Raw genomic sequence first — 15,668 nt, 5'->3', positions numbered from 1 at the left:
CAAAATCGTTGGCAGCGAGCGGCCCCTCCCTTTTCTCCTGTCTTCCCTCCCCTCTTCCTTTCTTCTGTAGAATTCTTTGTTCCCTCTAACTCTTTTCAATGAAAATGATCACACATACACACAGAAAAAGCTGGAAGAACGATACAATGAACAGTCACATACTGTCCACCCGGGTGGTTGCTAACATTTGCTGTGTTGCCTCCTCTCTCCCCTGTGTGTGTTTCTTTTTGTTTTTGTTGAATCGGTTTCAGAGTAAGTTGCAGATTACATGATACCTGACTCCTAACTACTTCAGCGCACATCTCCTAAGAGGAGCCACGATACCATGACCACACTTAAGAAAAGTATTAATAACTCTGTACTGTCATCTAACATCCAGGCCACATTCAAATTTCCCCAGTTGTCCCAAGAATGTCCTTGAGAGCTCATTTTTGTTGTCATTGTTATTGGGCTTTTTCTTTCTTTCCCTGGGCCAGTGTGCATCAGAGTTTCCCACGGCATTGGTTGTTATGCCAAGGAAGGGAGACATTTTCTAGAAAAACAAATCTAATCTGGAAGTGGACCCAGGTGACTATTCTCACTGCTGTTTCCTTTCACTTGTCTGTATCCCAGGCTGAGATCCTAACTGGCCTGGCGGTCGGCAGCCCTGCAGATGCCGGGCAGGCTGCACAGGTGCTTGTGGAAAGGGGCTGCCACGTGGTCATCGTCACCTTAGGTGCTGAAGGATGTGTGATGCTGTCCCAGACAGAACCCGTGCCAAAGCACATTCCCACCGAGAAAGTCAAGGCTGTGGATACCACGGTAGGTTTTAAAATTTCAGAATCAATGTCTGCCCCCTTGAAAAATCATCACTTAGTAACAAAGATTCTGCACCTGAATTTTTGGATCATGAGGTGACAGGGTAGAAGAGAAGAAAAACCAGGTGGGAGGGCTAGATCTTAATCCTTCCCTAACCAGCTGGGGGACTTTATTCAAGTCCCTTAACCTCTCTCAGCCTCAGTTTCTTCGTCCATAAAATCAGAATATCAGTAGCATTATACCTGTATTACCTATATTCAGTCATTCATTGATTCAGTAAATACGTACCGAATCCCTGTTACATGCCAGTCATCTCTTGGGAGCTGGGGCTATAGTGATGAGCAAGACAAAGTCTCTGTCTCATGGGGCTTAGATTGTAGACCTTATAGCAATCGCTGGCAGAATGAAAGAGCAAGGAGCACTGGTTGGCAGAACTCATTCTTTTAGCCAACAAATAGTAACAGCTAACATTTACTACATGCTTACTATGTCTCTTTTGCATACATCTCATATAATCTTTACAAGAGTTACAAGAGGCAGGTTACTCTCCTCCTTTTACAGATTTAGAAACTTGCCCAGGACCATAATGCTAGGACATAACAGCTGGGGGTTCAAAACTCAGCCCATGGACTCCAGACACTTCTTGTATAAGGCGCTGCGTTAAGAACAAGCAGGTTAAGTGGACAAGTCACAGCCCAGAATGGGATGGAAAGGAAACAAGTTAGAAAAAAAAGCTCAGGGTTCCTCTAAAACTGGGAAAATAAAAATTATTTGCTTATGGCCTAGAATTGAGAAGAGCCGGGGGCCTGCCTGGGTGGCTCAGTTGGTGAAGCGGCCAACTCTTGATCTCAGCTCAGGTCTCGATCTCAGGGTCATGAGTTCAAGCCCTGTGTTGGTCTCCACACTGGATGTGGAGCCTACTAAAAATGTTTTAAAAAAGAGAGAAGAGCTGACTAGCAAAGTATATAAATGTCAGGGATCCAAAACGAGAGTTGAAGAATAAACATTTTAGGGTTCTTATTTGTAAGAAATTAATATGTAATTATTTATAAAGTATATTTTGGTTTTTATGCTTCGAAAAGACTTTGAGATGTAGGTCATTTATCAAAAAGGAGCCTGGTGAATCTGAGGAAGTTATGGGTGCGAATATGCTTTGAAAAATAGATAAGTACAAGGAATGCTTTTGTAACATGAAATTACACCCTGATTGCCTTTCACAGCATGCTTGATCGGGTATTTGATACATTATCCTTGGTGTTGTCATTCCCTTCATACAGAGTCATTTTGGAAACCATTATTTTTTTTCTATCCTGTCAAGCAGTCACCTGAATTTGAGAGGTTCCTTCTAAGAAGTTCTGAAATTAGACTAAAACTAGTCCAGGTCCTGAACTAGAGCAGATGAGTTTACTCTTTCTTTGCTGAAAATGACGGGTCCTGGGGGGGCGCCTGGCCGGCTCAGTCGGTAAAGCATGTGACTCTTGATTTCGGGGTCATGAGTTCAAGACTCACATTGGGCATAAAGCCTACTTAAGGGCGCCTGGGTGGCTCAGTTGGTTAAGCATCTGTCTTCTGCACAGGTCATGATCCCAGGGTCCTGGGATCAGGCCCCGTGTCAGGCTCCCTGCTCAGCGGAGAGCCTGCTTCTCCCTCTCCCTCTGTCTACCGCTCTGCCTACTTCTGCTCTCTCTTTCTATCAAATAAATAAATAAAATCTTTAAAAATAATAATAAAATTTAAAAAATAAAGCTTACTTAAAATAAAATGCATATGATGGGTGAAAACTATACCTTAAAAATGAAGGGTCCTCATGAAGATGTTGGGCCTGCATATCCCCCAAAAGAGACTCAGCCTCTACTTCCAGTGTCTGTGTGGGTCACAGCTGCTTCTGTGGCAATGAAGAAAAGAGGCAGATTTTTGCTCTGTGTCATCTGCCATCCAAGGGTTAAAGTATGATGAAGTAAATATGATCTCCGCACACCACATGGCTGTGAATACGTACGTAGTCATAACAGTGTAAGTGCCGATTATTGATTTATCCCAACATGGAGATTATAATCCTGTTTTGAAGATGGAAGGATACAGTGAGTGTGTGTCTGTGCACCTGGGGAAAAGAGAGCGGAATGCCCATCCTCCAGAGGTGGAAGTCAAGAGAGAATATTGGAAACTGATTTTAAGAAGCAGCAGTAGAAGCCTATTACCAGGAATTGAAGATAAATACTAGAGGAAACTGCCGAAGGAATTTTAAAGTATTTGCCTCATGGAAATGGTTCTGGAGAGAGATGGGGCATTTACTCTTTAAGCCTTGTCTATTTACACTATGTGCATGGATGGCTTTGAATTTTTTCTAAAATGACCAAACACGGTGAGATACCACCTGACACCCACTAGAATGGCTACATGATAACAAGGTGTAACAAGGATATGGAGAAATCAGAACTCTCAAACAATGCCAGTAGGAAGATAAAATGGAAATGGAAATGCTTTGGAAAATAGTCTGGAAGGGCTTCAAAAAGGTAAATTTAGAGTTACCTGGTCAGTAGCTCTAAATTTAACCAGCAATTCTGCTTCTAGGTATACACCCACAAGAAATGGAAACATGTGTCCACACAAGAATTTATCCACGAATGTTTATAGCAGCATTATTCCTCACGTTCCCACATTGGAAACAACCTGACTTTCAACAACAGATGACTGGATAAACAAATTATGGTACATACATAGAAGAGAGTATTATTCAGCCATAAAATGGAACACTGGTACAGACTGCAGCATAGATGAACACCAAGACATTACACTAAGTGAAGAAGAAAAACATAGGGGACGCCTGGGTGGTGCAGTCACTTAAGTGTCCAACTCTTGGTTTTAGCTCAGGTCAGGATCTCAGGGTCCTGGAATCGAGCCCCATGTCACAGTCCATGCTCAGCATGGAGCCTGCTTGAGATTCTCTCTCTCCCTCTGCCCCTACCACTCATGCTCTCTCTCTCTCTCTCTAAAATAAATAAAATCTTAAAAAAATAAGACAAACATAAAAAGCCACAAATTATATGCTTCCATGTAGATGACATGTCCAGAATAGATAAATCTATAGAAACAGAGGGTAGATGGCTGGCTTCCAGCAGCTGGGAAGAGGGGGCAGGGAGACTGACTGCTAACGGGTACAGGAGTCCTTTCTGGGGCGAGGAAAATGTTCTGGAATTAGATGGTGGTGATGGGTGCACAACCTTGTGGATATACTGACAACCACTGAATCGCACACTTTTAAAGGGTGAGTTTTATGGTATGTGAATTATATCAATTTAGAAAACAGAGGTCAAACAACAATAACAAAAAGATCCGTCTAGGCCCTTCACCGATGAGCAGATACTCTTGTGATAAAGAATCTTCCACTTCATAGCTCCGCTGAATCTACTGAATGGGCCCTCAGCGTCCCCCCCCATTGGAGCGAAGGTGACACAGGAAACAAGGCTAGTTATTTTCTGGGTGTAGAATCTCCCTCAGCCTTTTTATGCTATCTTTGTCCTCTCATCCCACACTGTCATTATGAAAATCCTTGCCTGTTCTGCACACCACTGTTCAGCCTCTTCATAAGTCCAATAAAGAGGAGATAATTCACTTGGTGAGGCGAGGAACTCCCAGGGAGGCATTTTCTCTGGAACAAATGGGCTCCTTCACTTTTCTGTCAGGAGGGCATTACTCGCTCTCAGGCGGCTTATGACCTCACTTTTCTCCTCCTGCTAATCCCTCACGATGCAGACCTTTAAAAAAAAAAAAACAAAAAAAAACATGTCGTGCCACCTAAATGTATACAATTTTTGTCAGTCACACCTCAACAGAGCTGGCCAAACTGAAATAAATAAATCAGGGATGGCACGGCCGGTGGAAACCCCTTCAGTTGGCTCCCCTTGCCCACCCGAGACAGGCAGGCTGCCCTAGAAGGAGCCATTTCCCGTTCAGCGTCAGTGCTCCTGCTCTATTCAGCTCGCCTCCATGTCAGTAGTTGGCTGTATCACTTCTATTTTTACCTCCGTCTTTCCTATTGTACTACCATGAGATGGGGCAGGAGTGCAGATGTCCTCTGCTCAGTTTGGGAGACATGACAGATGTGTCTCTGTGTTACCTGAATCTCAGCCTCTAAGCGCTGAACCAAATTAGTGGAGTTTCTGAGGGGTCTTTGTAGCCCCTACTCCTTTTTGTCCTTGAAAAGAGCCTTTGCACAGTTCTGTCCAGAAACTTACCTTATAGCCAAGATACAGTTTGAGCTCCCCTCACTGTTGATTGCCAGGACTTGGAAAGGGGTTGGGAGAGGAAAACACTGTGGGTAAAGAGCAATAGAATCTTGGATGCTGAAGAGGTAACTATAAAATAATAAGGCTAACTTTAACTGCCATGTCAATTTATTATCCAAGAAGTTAACTGTCATTTCCTCCACATTTTGACCTCAGGAAAGTTAAGTATCTACTGATACTGCCACTGCTCAAAGTATCTTAGAAGATCGTCTTTTAGAATGGCCTTGAGAGCACCTTGACCCTACTCATCAGTCTACTGGGTTTTTTTCTTTCTATTCATAAAATTAATACATACTTAGTTCTCAAGAGGAGAAAAAGTCAGACGACATAGAAAAGTATAAAGAAGAAAGTCAAATACCCATGAGTTTACCACTTAGATGTAACCACCGTTATCCTTTTAAATATTTTAAGTAGTCTCTGCACCCAAACTGGGGCTCAAATCTACAACCCGCGAGATCAAGAGTCGCACACTCCACCGGTGCCCTCTCCACCATCATACTCTTAGTACAAATCCTTGCATATTTTTTTCCAGACCCATTCATGCACTTTTGAATATCTGTTAACGGAAAATTTGAGTATTTCCCCAGCCAGCCAGCCAGGTGCCCTCTCCACCATCATACTCTTAGTACAAATCCTTCCATATTTTTTTCCAGACCCATTCATGCACTTTTGAATATCTGTTAATGGAAAATTTGAGTATTTCCCCCAGCAGAGATTAATATGTGTAATTAGAGGAAGCCTCTACAACTCAAAAAGATCAACCATTTCTCTCGAACAATGTAAATGGGCAATTCACTGAAGAAGAAATACAGAAAATAAATGTGATAATGTTCAACCTCACAAGAAATCAGGATTATACAAATGAAAATCACAGTGAGATTCCCCCCTTAACATCAATTCAGCAAAAAACAAAGACTGATAATGTCAAAGTCCAAATAAATTGGAAGCACATGCGCTCAGATAATTCTGGTGGGAGTGTAAATTTTACAATGTTTTCAGAAGGCAATTTGACAGTCCCAATTTTTTTTAAAGATTTTATTTATTTATTTGAGTGAAGAGAGAATGAGAGATAGAGAGCACGAGAGGGAAGAGGGTCAGAGGGAGAAGCAGACTCCCCGCCGAGCAGGGAGCCCGATGTGGGACTCGATCCCGGGACTCCAGGATCATGACCTGAGCCGAAGGCAGTCGCTTAACCAACTGAGCCACCCAGGCACCCAACAGTCCCAATTTTTTAAATATGTTTTCCCTTTGACCCAGTAAATCTAAGAATCTATCCTGCAGAAATGTTCATATATACAAATATTTCTAAAGAATATTTATTCTGGCTTTATTTGTAATAATCAAAAATTGATCAGACGTATCTACATAATCATCAATATGAGAAAATCAAATTTTAATAGCAATGGTGACATTTACTTAAAGACAACTCTAGCTATCTGTAAATAAAAGCATACTTTAAAAATCGGGGGGAAAAAGAACCCCACCAAACTTCTATTGCTCATTGGGATGGGGAAGAGGAGAGGACAGGAGACAGGTGCCATAGAGGAGGACTTCTACATTCTACTCCGTATTCTAAATTGTTTCAGTATTTCCATGACCCTTTATTTTTCATGCATTACTTTGAAATTTGGAGGATATATGATTTGGGGACATAGCAAAAAAACTCTTTGTAGCCACATCTAGCAAATAAGAGGGGATATCATTTCTCAAAGAGTGTGCTGGGCGGTATCCTCACAAAGGAGCCAGTAATTGGCCAGGTTCACTCTTGGTCTCATACACAACCTCTCAGGCATTCCAAAATCTCTATATAAGTAGGCTGAGTAGCCCCTTGACTTAAGATGACTTCTGAGTGGATAGACCCCTGATGCCAAAGAACTAGATCTGCATTGCCTTCAGATCCAGGCACTGGAGCTTCTTTTTAAGTCTGGATTATTTCCCTACACACTTTTGACAGGATTTTTTTCCTTAATCTTTCTAAAGAAACAATTTCCCTTAAAAATATGTTATTTTATACAGTTTCCCTCAGAAATAACAGAATAAATGTCAAAGCTTCTGTGTTTCTGTTCATCACTCAAATGCATGGCAGATCTTCAGAGAAGTTTTACTCATGGTCACGTTTCCTTTCAGAAGGGGTCTGCTTACCAGTCTTAAACTCTTCAACCCTCATTCCCACAATTAATAATATATTGAATGATCCAGACCTTGGCTTTGTCACCCTTCTCGGTCTCTATTAGTTGATGACCTGAAGGAATGGTAAAAAGAGCCAGGCCATAGGTGATACCTCATTTTCAGGTACTTAATAGTTCACATACTTCATTGTCCATGTACCTCCCATTTGAAACAGACCTGAATGGAAAGGCTCATGAGGGATGGAGGAACGTATATAACAATCCTTTGGACTGAAGTGTGTCCCCTCCAAAATTCGTATGTTGCAGTGAGTAGGTAATTAGGGTTAAGTGAGGTCATAAGGATGGAGCCATAGGACTAATATTCTTATAGGAAGAGACACCAGAGAGCTCACTCTCTGTGTAGACTCTCAAAGAGATCAGAGCACACAGCAAGATGGCGGCCCCCTGCAAGCCAGGAAAAGAAGCCTTAGAATGAAGTCCACCTTGTGAGCACCCTGATCTTGGACTTCCAGCATCCAGAACTGTGAGAAATAAATTTCTGTTGTTTAAGCCACCCAGCCAGTGGTTTTTTAAATGACGGCCCAAGCAGACTAACACACATAAGAAAGCAAATGAGTGTACTTCGTAAGTGACCTAAAGTGAATACTGAAAAGTCTGCTGTTTTGTGAGGAGAAAATAATCTGAAGTGAACTAACAGGATCAGCCTAAATCACCTTTTTGGTGAACTATCTTGAGAATATTGCTTATGGTTTAACTGTAATCATCGGTCCCAGTAGGTAAGGCCAGATGATGCTCTGAGCTTAAACCCTGATTTAGCCACTAACCTGCAGGCTTCTTTGGGCAAAGGACTCATTATGTTTGGGCTCGGGTTGTACATCCAAACAGGACGTGTCTGAGTGGGTGATCTCTGAGGCATCTTCGACCTGCATGATTCTTACAGATTCTTGGGGACATAAGGCTAAAGCCCAAAAGCCAGGCATTATTAGGCTGTGCTGGGCTGGGCTTTGTGCTGGACTCCGTATGCTCAGAACAACCCTGCAAGTTAATGCCCATTTTAGAGAGGAGGAAAGTAATGCTCCTAACGGCAAACAATCTGCCTGGTCAGACAGCTGGCAAGTTGGCGGAGCCAGGGATTGATTCCAGGTCTGTCTGTCCGACTCCGACGTCTGGGTACTCTCTACGGCACCCTTCTGTCTCTTGATGTTGTGGCAGTCCGCCCAGCCTTCAGTCCCTCCTATATGGCATCTCAGCACTGACTTTCCTTGTCACTTGTCATGATACAGGCTTCTGTAATTCCTCCATTTCTCTAGATTTTTAGAAGCTTCCAGATCTTGCAAAGGCACGGCCTACTTTGTGCCATAGAGTGCAGCCTCACTTAAAGGCAGGAACTCATGTAAGAACAGTGTCTGGCACGTGTAAGCACCCAGTACTTCTTAGTGCTCATTACTAGGTCCCTATGTGTCCACTGTACCTGGATCATGTCGGGGTACCAGGAAGCATGTACCAGGAGCGCATATACTCTCCAGTCCACGGAGTGGGAAGAAACCCAGGTCCCACTGCCATTTGATTCCAGCATCTTCCTGTACAGGACAAGGAGCTGGACTGCACGGATAGTAGTGTGGCAGGATCTTTCCAGTCCAGATATCAAAGTTTCGGGCACAGACCACTTCCATTCATTCTCGTCATTGAGTGACCAAACCTGAAGGAGAGGTGAACCACTCCTAGAAAACATAATCAGATCATCTTTCCATGAGACTTCTTTAAATAGGGGCCTGGACTGCTAACTGGAGAGGCTAGGGAAAATATAATTCCCTTTCTTAACATTCCCAAACTAGCTCTCCAGTTTAAGGAAAGACAAAAACACTCCTCCTTCCCTCCCTAGCAAACTCCTATCCATCCTCAAGGTCCAGCTCAGAATTCCTTTTTGGGAAATCCCACTGCTTACTATATGCTTGTCATATAATAACAGGCCTTCCTGAAATAACAAAAGAGTTTTGGTTCCTTCTGGGAAAGTGACTATGTGTTAGGGTCACTTAGGCTCACTGAGCTCCAGTATTCTCAGAGCACTCGAGGATCTAGAGGATTCCTTATATTCCTTAAATTCTACCTTGAATATGCCAAGGGAAAGAATAAACCTCAGATACACATGCTTTTTTTTTTAATGTTACGAAAACAAAATGCCCAGTTTCCCATTTTAAAACCTATCCTCAGATTATTTTACCTGCATGATAGAAAAGCCAGGCCAAATTAAGTTACAGAGGGTAAATGGCATCTCTGAAACCGGCATCATAGCATACAGAACACCCAGCTGAGGCTCTGAAATAGCCATCTTAACCTTAGGAATGATATCAATAAATGGACATGATACCTGAGCAAACTGTCAACTCTGGCTGCCAGAAAAAATGAAGACAACAAAAAGGAGTTGAGTGAGTATAAAGAAAGGACAGAGGGCAAGGTGATTGCTGAAGAGACTGATGGACAAGGCACAAGACATCTGTCATGCCCGGGGGTCCATATTAGCTCTGTGACATTACTTCCGTATCAGCAGATCACCTCATTTGCTGGCTAATCGGGCAGAATTAAATATTTTACATTATCTTTCTTAATCCTGCATGGGTTCAGTTGAAAACCCAGGGCTCTAAAAATCTAATTGTAACTGCTTGCCAGAAATGTCATCTTCACTTTGAGGAACTGGACCAGGGCCAAATACAAGGCTTGTGTTTTCCGTTTTGCTAAAGTACCGACCCGTGGCCAGACCTGGACAGGCACGTACGTGTGCCTGGTGCTGGACGTCTTCGGGGCTCCTGAGCCGGAAGCTGGGGTCCCCGGCCCTGCTCCAGAACTCAGATCCAGCCAGAGATTAAAAAGGGCCATGGTAGTGAGAAGAGGGGTGTGTTGGGGGGGCGGTAGGGTGTAGAGAAGAAAAAAAAACTGTCAGAACCTCAGCAAAAGTCAAGAGAGCAAAATCTAAATCTAGATTTAGAGTGTTCTGTGGGGCTTGACGCTACGTAATTGAAAGGACAGGAAACAGTCCCTGTCCCCGGAAGAAGGGATGGTTTAAGTTGGTAGGAGCTTGCGTATCCATTCACAGTGAAGGCTTGGAGCTTCCTACGCCCACCCTCCGCCTCTCCCAGGAGAGCAGTGTGAGCCCGCGGCGGTGGCACGGCAGTCTGCTCCTTTGCCCACCGGCTAGCGTGGCGCCCGCGAGTTCTCCGGCGCAGAACTGCCAGGGCTAGACTACGGTGCTTTTCTGTGCTTTCCAGCGTGTGAAGATGTCTCTTGGGTAGACCTGAAATTAAGAGGCGAAAAACCTTCCGGAGCCAAACTGTGGAGCCCAGTGAGCCGTAGCCATGCCCACTGCCCTCCGCGCCCGTCGCTGCTGCCAGAGGTGAACGAGGAAATGAAAAAAGAGCCTTGGCGAACTTCTGTCTGCCTTGGTGTGAAAGCATGTGTGTTGTAGGTGAGTGGTGTGAGTACTTTGTGTATTTTCAGCGCTGAGGATGTCTGCGCTGTGTGAATAGACTGTTGGTGGCATGAGCGTCGTGCGTGCCTGCGTGTGTAAAACGCACTGCAGTGGGACAGGGTGTAAAGGGGCGGCCGGTCACTCACGTCCCTCCTCGTCCTTCCATTCCTTTAAACACGATAGGAGGGCTCTCTACTGTGGTACAACCCTGAGAAAGCGATGTGATTTGGGAATAGAGGGGGCCAGGGGTTAGCTGAATTACATCTCCCCTGAAAGGGTCTCTAAAGACAAAGTTTTATATCCTTTTCCTTCCTGTGGTGGAAACAAACGAAAACAGGGGCGCCTGGGTGGTTCAGTCAGTTAAGCGTCTGCCGTGGGCTCAGGCATGATCGCAACATCCCGCGATCCGGGCCTGAATCAGGCTCCCTGCTCAGCGGGGAGCCTGCTTCTCCCTCTCCCTCTGTTGCTCCCTTTCGTTCACGCTCCATCTCAAATAAATAAATAAAATGTTTTTTAAAAAAGAGAGAAAACTAGGAAAAGAAAGATCATGGTTACATTTGCTAAGTGACTTCCCGTGACTGTTGTGTTCCCAGTTAAGGAAACCATCTTCCAGGACATCTGGGTGGCTCAGTTGGTTAAGCGTCTGCCTTGGCTCAGGTCATGATCCCAGGGTCCTGGGATGGAGCCTCAAGTTGGGCTCCACACTCAGCAAGGAGTCTACTTCAGGATTCTCCCTCTCCCTCTGCCCCTCCCCACCCCTGCTTGTGCTTTCTCTCTCTCTCTCTCTCTCTCTCTCTCTCGCTCTCAAATAAATAAATAAATAAATAAAATCTTTAAAAATTTTTAAAAAGGAAAAGAAAACTGCCTTCCTCTACTTAGTCTGCTCTTTTAGTTTTAGCATGTGGGAATCTAATTGTGTAGATTCAGTTGTACATGAAATATAATTTGCATCAAATACTCACATTGACTACTTCCCTCAGTCATCCCGGGGCCAACCAAATCGCCTGCGTCCTCCCTTCCTTCCTTCGTTATAAATTGTGAAATGTTTCAGTGACACTGAAAAGTATAGAGAACAAGATCATGACCACCCCATGGATCCACCACCCAGGTTTGTTATTTCTTCATATTTTGCTATTTTTGCTACCGGTAATTTTTAAGAAATAAAATGTCACAGGGTGCCTGGGTGGCTCAGTCGTTAAGCGACTGCCTTCAGCTCAGGTCATGATCCTGGAGTCCCGGGATCGAGTCCCACATCGGGCTCCCTGCTCAGCAGGGAGTCTGCTTCTCCCTCTGACCCTCTTCCCTCTCGTGCTCTCTATCTCTCATTTGTTCTCTTTCAAATAAATAAATAAAATCTTTAAAAAAAAAGAAATAAAATGTCACAAACACAATGTGACCTCTTGGCTTAGGATGCTTAGTGCTATAAAGATGCAGCCTATGTCAGAACCTAGCTTTTAGAAACACATTTGAACAGAAGAACAGTAGGATTTTGTAAGAATTTCTCTTGATCTTTGCCATTCTGCAGTTTTACTACAATGAGCCCACATCTGAACTTCTTCTCATTTATATTGCTGATGACTCTCTTCTTCCTGAACGTCAGTATTTGTGTTTCTCCTCAATTCTGAACAATTCTGAAGCATTCTCTCTTTATTATTGCCTCTCCTACTTCCTCAATCATCTCCTTTTGGAACCCCTAGAAGGTATATATTAGACTTTCTCTGTTCTATTCTTCATGTCTTTTAAAACTGCTAGAGAGGAGGGCCTGGGTGGCTCAGATAGTTGAGCATCCAACTTGGTTTCGGCTCAGGTCATGATCTCAGGGTTGTGAGATTGAGCCCAGTTTCAGGCTCCGCACTCAGCGGGGAGCTGGCTAGAGATTCTCTCTCCCCCTCCCTCTGCCTCTCTCCCTCCCCTCGTGCGCTCTCTCTCTTTCTCTCTCCTCTCTGTGTCTCTGCCTTTCTCTCTCCCAAATAAATAAAATCTTAAAAAAAAAAAAAAAGCCCGCTAGAGAGAGAAGCCTGGGATCCCGAGGCTGCCTGTCACCTTATTCTTGTCCCAGGGTCGATGAAACAAAAGTGACCTCAAGAACTGAAAACACCGCCTTTAAACACAGAAAGTCACAGTCCTTTAAGAAACAGAAAAGACCCCTGTGGGAAGTTATGGCAAAATGGGGTGAGGAGCACCCCACTGTGCACACATTTACTCAGCACACTGTATTTTAATTTTCTGCATTGCAAACAGCTGGTGTGCACTGATATAATAGGGCAGTGGTGTAATAAGACAGTCCCTGGCCCCAAAGAGCTTGGGTCTGGAAGAGTCTGTAGCCCACAGTCAAACGAGAAGTGCCGTGATGGGGATGCACCTGAAGTACTATGGGAGGGCAGCTGAGGAGCCTGCGACCCTGCTTTGAGACGGCAAGGGAAGGTGAGGTAAAGGATAAGTCAGCTCGGGGAAGGGTAACCCCGGCAGAGGCAGCAGCTCATGAAAGGTCCAGAGCCAAAAGAGTGTGTCAGTGTTGGTGCCTTTTCAAGTAGTTGTGTGTGGAAAGAGCTTACGGTACAAGGAAGAATGGAAACGGAGGAGGTGCAGCTATGACAGGGACGGGTTGTGAAGGGCTTCATTTGCCACAACCGGAAACTTGCACATTCTCCTGAGGGCAATGGAGAGTCCCTGAAGAGTTTAAGCAGAGAGAGATTTTTCAGATTTGTACTCTATTAAAAGATTAACATGGCTGCTTACAAAGAATAAGTTGGAGGGGCACCCGGGGGGCTCAGTCAGTTAATCCAACTCTTGATTTCAGCTCAGGTCTTAATCTCAGGGTTATGGGTTCAAGTCCCTTGTTCAAGTTCCGCATTGGGCTCCAATTTATTCTTTAAAAAAAAAAGGAAAAACTAATAAATTGGAGATTCCAATACTGGAGGCAGGGGGAACCACCCAGACTGTTGCAGTGATCTTATCTAGTAACAGATTATGGCAGCCTGGACTAGGGAGGTGGCAATGGAGGTGCTGAGAAGTGAGTTTAAGAACTCTTAAGAATTCAGAGAACATAACGGTAGGTCATTTCCTTTAAAATAAAAGGGTGGGGGGACCAAGTAAGATGCTTATTTCATGGTCAAAACCAATAGATCCTTCTACCAGTGTCTGTGGTTGTCAGCATGTTTTGAGCTTTGACTCACCTAAGGACCAAGACGTACGCCCATCAGAAACAGTCCGTATCACTGGCGATTCTCTGCAGATGGCACAGGAATACAGCGGTGTAGTTTACAGAAAATAAAATGAAATGCTCAGATGATCCCTGCATGCCCTTACATTGGGCATGTCTGGCTGCCTGCCACCCCCATTTTGGGGAATCACTGATCTGTGCAACAGAGAGGCATTTGGAGCAGAAATTTATCCTTCACTTAAAGTAAACAGCATGTGAAGGGAACTCTTTTGCAACACAGTGCTCGTTGAGATATCTCCCCTAACGCCTGTGCCTGAGACGCCAGCTTTCTCCAGATACGAACACAGCCTTCACGTAACTACACGCTCTCCCCCTGATGAAGTGACAAATCAGCCAGTATGTGATGAATTGGGGTTGGGTAGACAAAACACCAGGTATTCCAGCCAAGGCATCCACAGTTTGTTGTGAATCATCCACAGCAGCCTTCAGCAGTGAGACTCTGGGAACAATTGTTCAGTTCCATCCTTCGTTCCCACCATGTACAACTAGCCCAAGACCCGAGAGTGAACCAGCAACTGTAGGAACCAGAAACATTATAAATAACCCGGAGAACCCTTTTATAACAGCAACTGCCTACTGATTTTGTGGCCTAACAGCTCAAGCAAAAAAAAGGATATAAATACGATATTGTGCAATGACTAATTACTCAAAATTTTTGCATCAGCAGAAGAGGAACCTGTGGTTGGTGCTAATATTATCAGATATCTTTACTGTTTAATAATACGGTAGCTCTGTATTATGGGGCAGGCAGTTTTCACAGAGAACAATGATTTTATTTCAAGTACCTCTCACTGACATAAAAAAGCAGCTGTTAGAAGATGAACATTTGGCAGAAAATGTTTTAGCAGAATCTTTTGTGAGATACTAAATCATATCGGATTAACTGTTTTCTGTCGAGAATAGTGGAGTCCCAAAGAAAAAAGATGGCTGACCACAGAAGGCAAGGCCAGTTTTTAGAACCCAGTGAATCACTCATAGACATTGTAGTTGTAAGTGCCATTTATTCACCAAAATATAAAGTTATTTATATACAAAGCTTCCATTAATGTTGCCTGAAGAATGGGCCTATTTTTATTCCAGTTTTAGCTCACACTCAGGATTCTGCTTCCCTTTCATTAAGTGCATTCCAATAATGGAATTCTTTAAATTATAGAATAAATTAACCCACCGCAGACATTTTCGGCCAGAATGGGGTTTTTTGACCAGTTTCAAGTCTCCACAGGCCATTCTCTGTGGCCAGCCAGACCAAAGAGCAGCGAGGGCTGTGACCAAGAGCAGCGCCTGCTGAGCACGTGCCGGCCCTGCCCCTGAACCTGAAGAGGGTCTAGGGCAGCACTGGGCTTCCTGGCCCTCACGGCCCACCACTCCCAGGTTGACAGTAGAGCCTCACATGTTCTTCAGGCTGGTCGAGCACTGGTCGCTGTTAGAGAGGAAGTGACATCATGCCGTGGCTGCTGGGCACAGCCAGTTTTAGCCAAACAGCATTATGACCGAGCTGCTTTCATGTGGCCATACTGATTGAAGAACTTTTTCACATTAAACTATGATAAGTAAAACATAAAATTCTCCTCCTTTCTAAATCATCAAGCAGTGTACAAAGCAAAGATTTTCATCTTGTCCCCTGTTCCTACTTCTGGGGTGGAGTGTGTGACTGGGAAAGATTAAAAGTGGAGTGTTTTCTGAGATGGCTGAGGATTGCTTTTAGGGCAGAGCCCAGACTTGGGCTGAGAGTGGCATGAGGTGCAGAAGAGGATATGGAGACAGGGATG

At 44.2% G+C, this 15,668-nt stretch overlaps 1 protein-coding gene and 1 long non-coding RNA gene across 9 annotated transcripts in view; one reads left to right on the top strand and one right to left on the bottom strand.

Annotated features, from left to right (window-relative positions):
- The window catches only part of RBKS (ribokinase), an 80,051-nt gene that overhangs the window by 42,457 nt on the left and 21,926 nt on the right, over positions 1 to 15,668 (top strand). For 4 of the 6 annotated variants that reach the window (XM_028099372.2, XM_028099366.2, XM_028099364.2 and 1 more), the window contains one exon: positions 613 to 801. In XM_028099372.2, coding sequence (XP_027955173.1) covers positions 613 to 801 — 189 coding nt within the window. Of the gene's footprint in view, positions 1 to 612; positions 802 to 3,369; positions 4,554 to 10,476; positions 10,674 to 15,668 lie in introns of those variants that run through there. The other 2 variants (XR_015768909.1, XM_028099369.2) reach the window with 2 other exon arrangements.
- LOC114205809 (uncharacterized) lies at positions 4,053 to 14,481 on the bottom strand. 3 transcript variants are annotated; one of them, XR_003608477.2, is made up of 5 exons: positions 13,853 to 14,481; positions 11,639 to 11,732; positions 8,685 to 8,934; positions 5,034 to 5,110; positions 4,053 to 4,553 (listed from the first exon to the last, which is right to left on the bottom strand). It is a non-coding gene; the product is annotated as an uncharacterized LOC114205809 (long non-coding RNA). The 3 variants fall into 3 exon arrangements; XR_015768915.1 differs by lacking the exon at positions 11,639 to 11,732; XR_015768916.1 differs by lacking the exons at positions 5,034 to 5,110; positions 11,639 to 11,732.

The sequence above is a fragment of the Eumetopias jubatus genome, unplaced genomic scaffold (genome assembly GCF_037043125.1).
Source record: "Eumetopias jubatus isolate StellerSeaLion01/CBP00866 unplaced genomic scaffold, mEumJub1_p1.0 scaffold_9, whole genome shotgun sequence".
In the NCBI taxonomy this organism is placed as follows: Eukaryota; Metazoa; Chordata; class Mammalia; order Carnivora; family Otariidae; genus Eumetopias; species Eumetopias jubatus.
Note: the sequence above shows the minus strand (reverse complement) of the source record. Positions and strands in the feature narration are given on the sequence as shown.